This window comes from Buceros rhinoceros, unplaced genomic scaffold (assembly GCF_000710305.1).
Source record: "Buceros rhinoceros silvestris isolate BGI_N320 unplaced genomic scaffold, ASM71030v1 scaffold24161, whole genome shotgun sequence".
NCBI classification, from domain to species: Eukaryota; Metazoa; Chordata; class Aves; order Bucerotiformes; family Bucerotidae; genus Buceros; species Buceros rhinoceros.
In genome coordinates, this window is record NW_010393993.1 from 2,756 (window position 1) to 3,380 (window position 625).

A 625-nucleotide genomic window follows, 5' to 3' on the forward strand; every position below is an offset into this window, starting at 1 on the left:
CGTGGCTGTGATGCCTGCGTGTCCTAGGGTCCCAGCAGACTCCTGTTCTGGGAGGCTGAGCAGGCTGGGGGCTCTCACGGGATGAATAAGGAGATGGATGTGATGTAAATCCAGGATGGAGCAGGTGGTCATGGGGACAGAGCCATGTGACTGGGGGGGAACAGTTCTTACCACGGGCTGTACCTCTGCAGAGAGACCGGTGTGTTGTGCCCAGACCTTGGCGCTGGGGGCGGGGGGGCGCAGCTGGCTCCAATACCCATCCTGAAGGCCAGGTACTGAGCTGGTCCTAGGAGGGAGTTGACCCCTCAGGGCTCAGAAGGCTCCATGGGGCGAGCCAGGGGCTCCCTGCAGGGTGGGGGAACAGTTCTTACCACGGGCTGTACCTCTGCAGAGAGACCGGTGTGTTGTGCCCAGACCTTGGCGCTGGGGGCGGGGGGGCGCAGCTGGCTCCAATACCCATCCTGAAGGCCAGGTACTGAGCTGGTCCTAGGAGGGAGTTGACCCCTCAGGGCTCAGAAGGCTCCATGGGGCGAGCCAGGGGCTCCCTGCAGGGTAGCAGTGAGGAGGGGGCTCTTGGTCTCAGCCTGAGCCTCCTGCTCCTCCAGCTGGCCCAGGAGGCACGCCG

At 64.2% G+C, this 625-nt stretch overlaps 1 protein-coding gene across 1 annotated transcript in view; it reads left to right on the plus strand.

Annotated features, from left to right (window-relative positions):
- The window catches only part of RGS14 (regulator of G-protein signaling 14), a gene marked incomplete at its 3' end in the record, with an annotated part of 4,879 nt that overhangs the window by 1,208 nt on the left and 3,046 nt on the right, over nt 1-625 (plus strand). Inside the window, exon 5 of the mRNA XM_010145108.1 lies at nt 606-616. Within this exon, the coding sequence (XP_010143410.1) occupies nt 606-616 (11 nt within the window). The remainder of the gene's footprint in view (nt 1-605; nt 617-625) is intronic.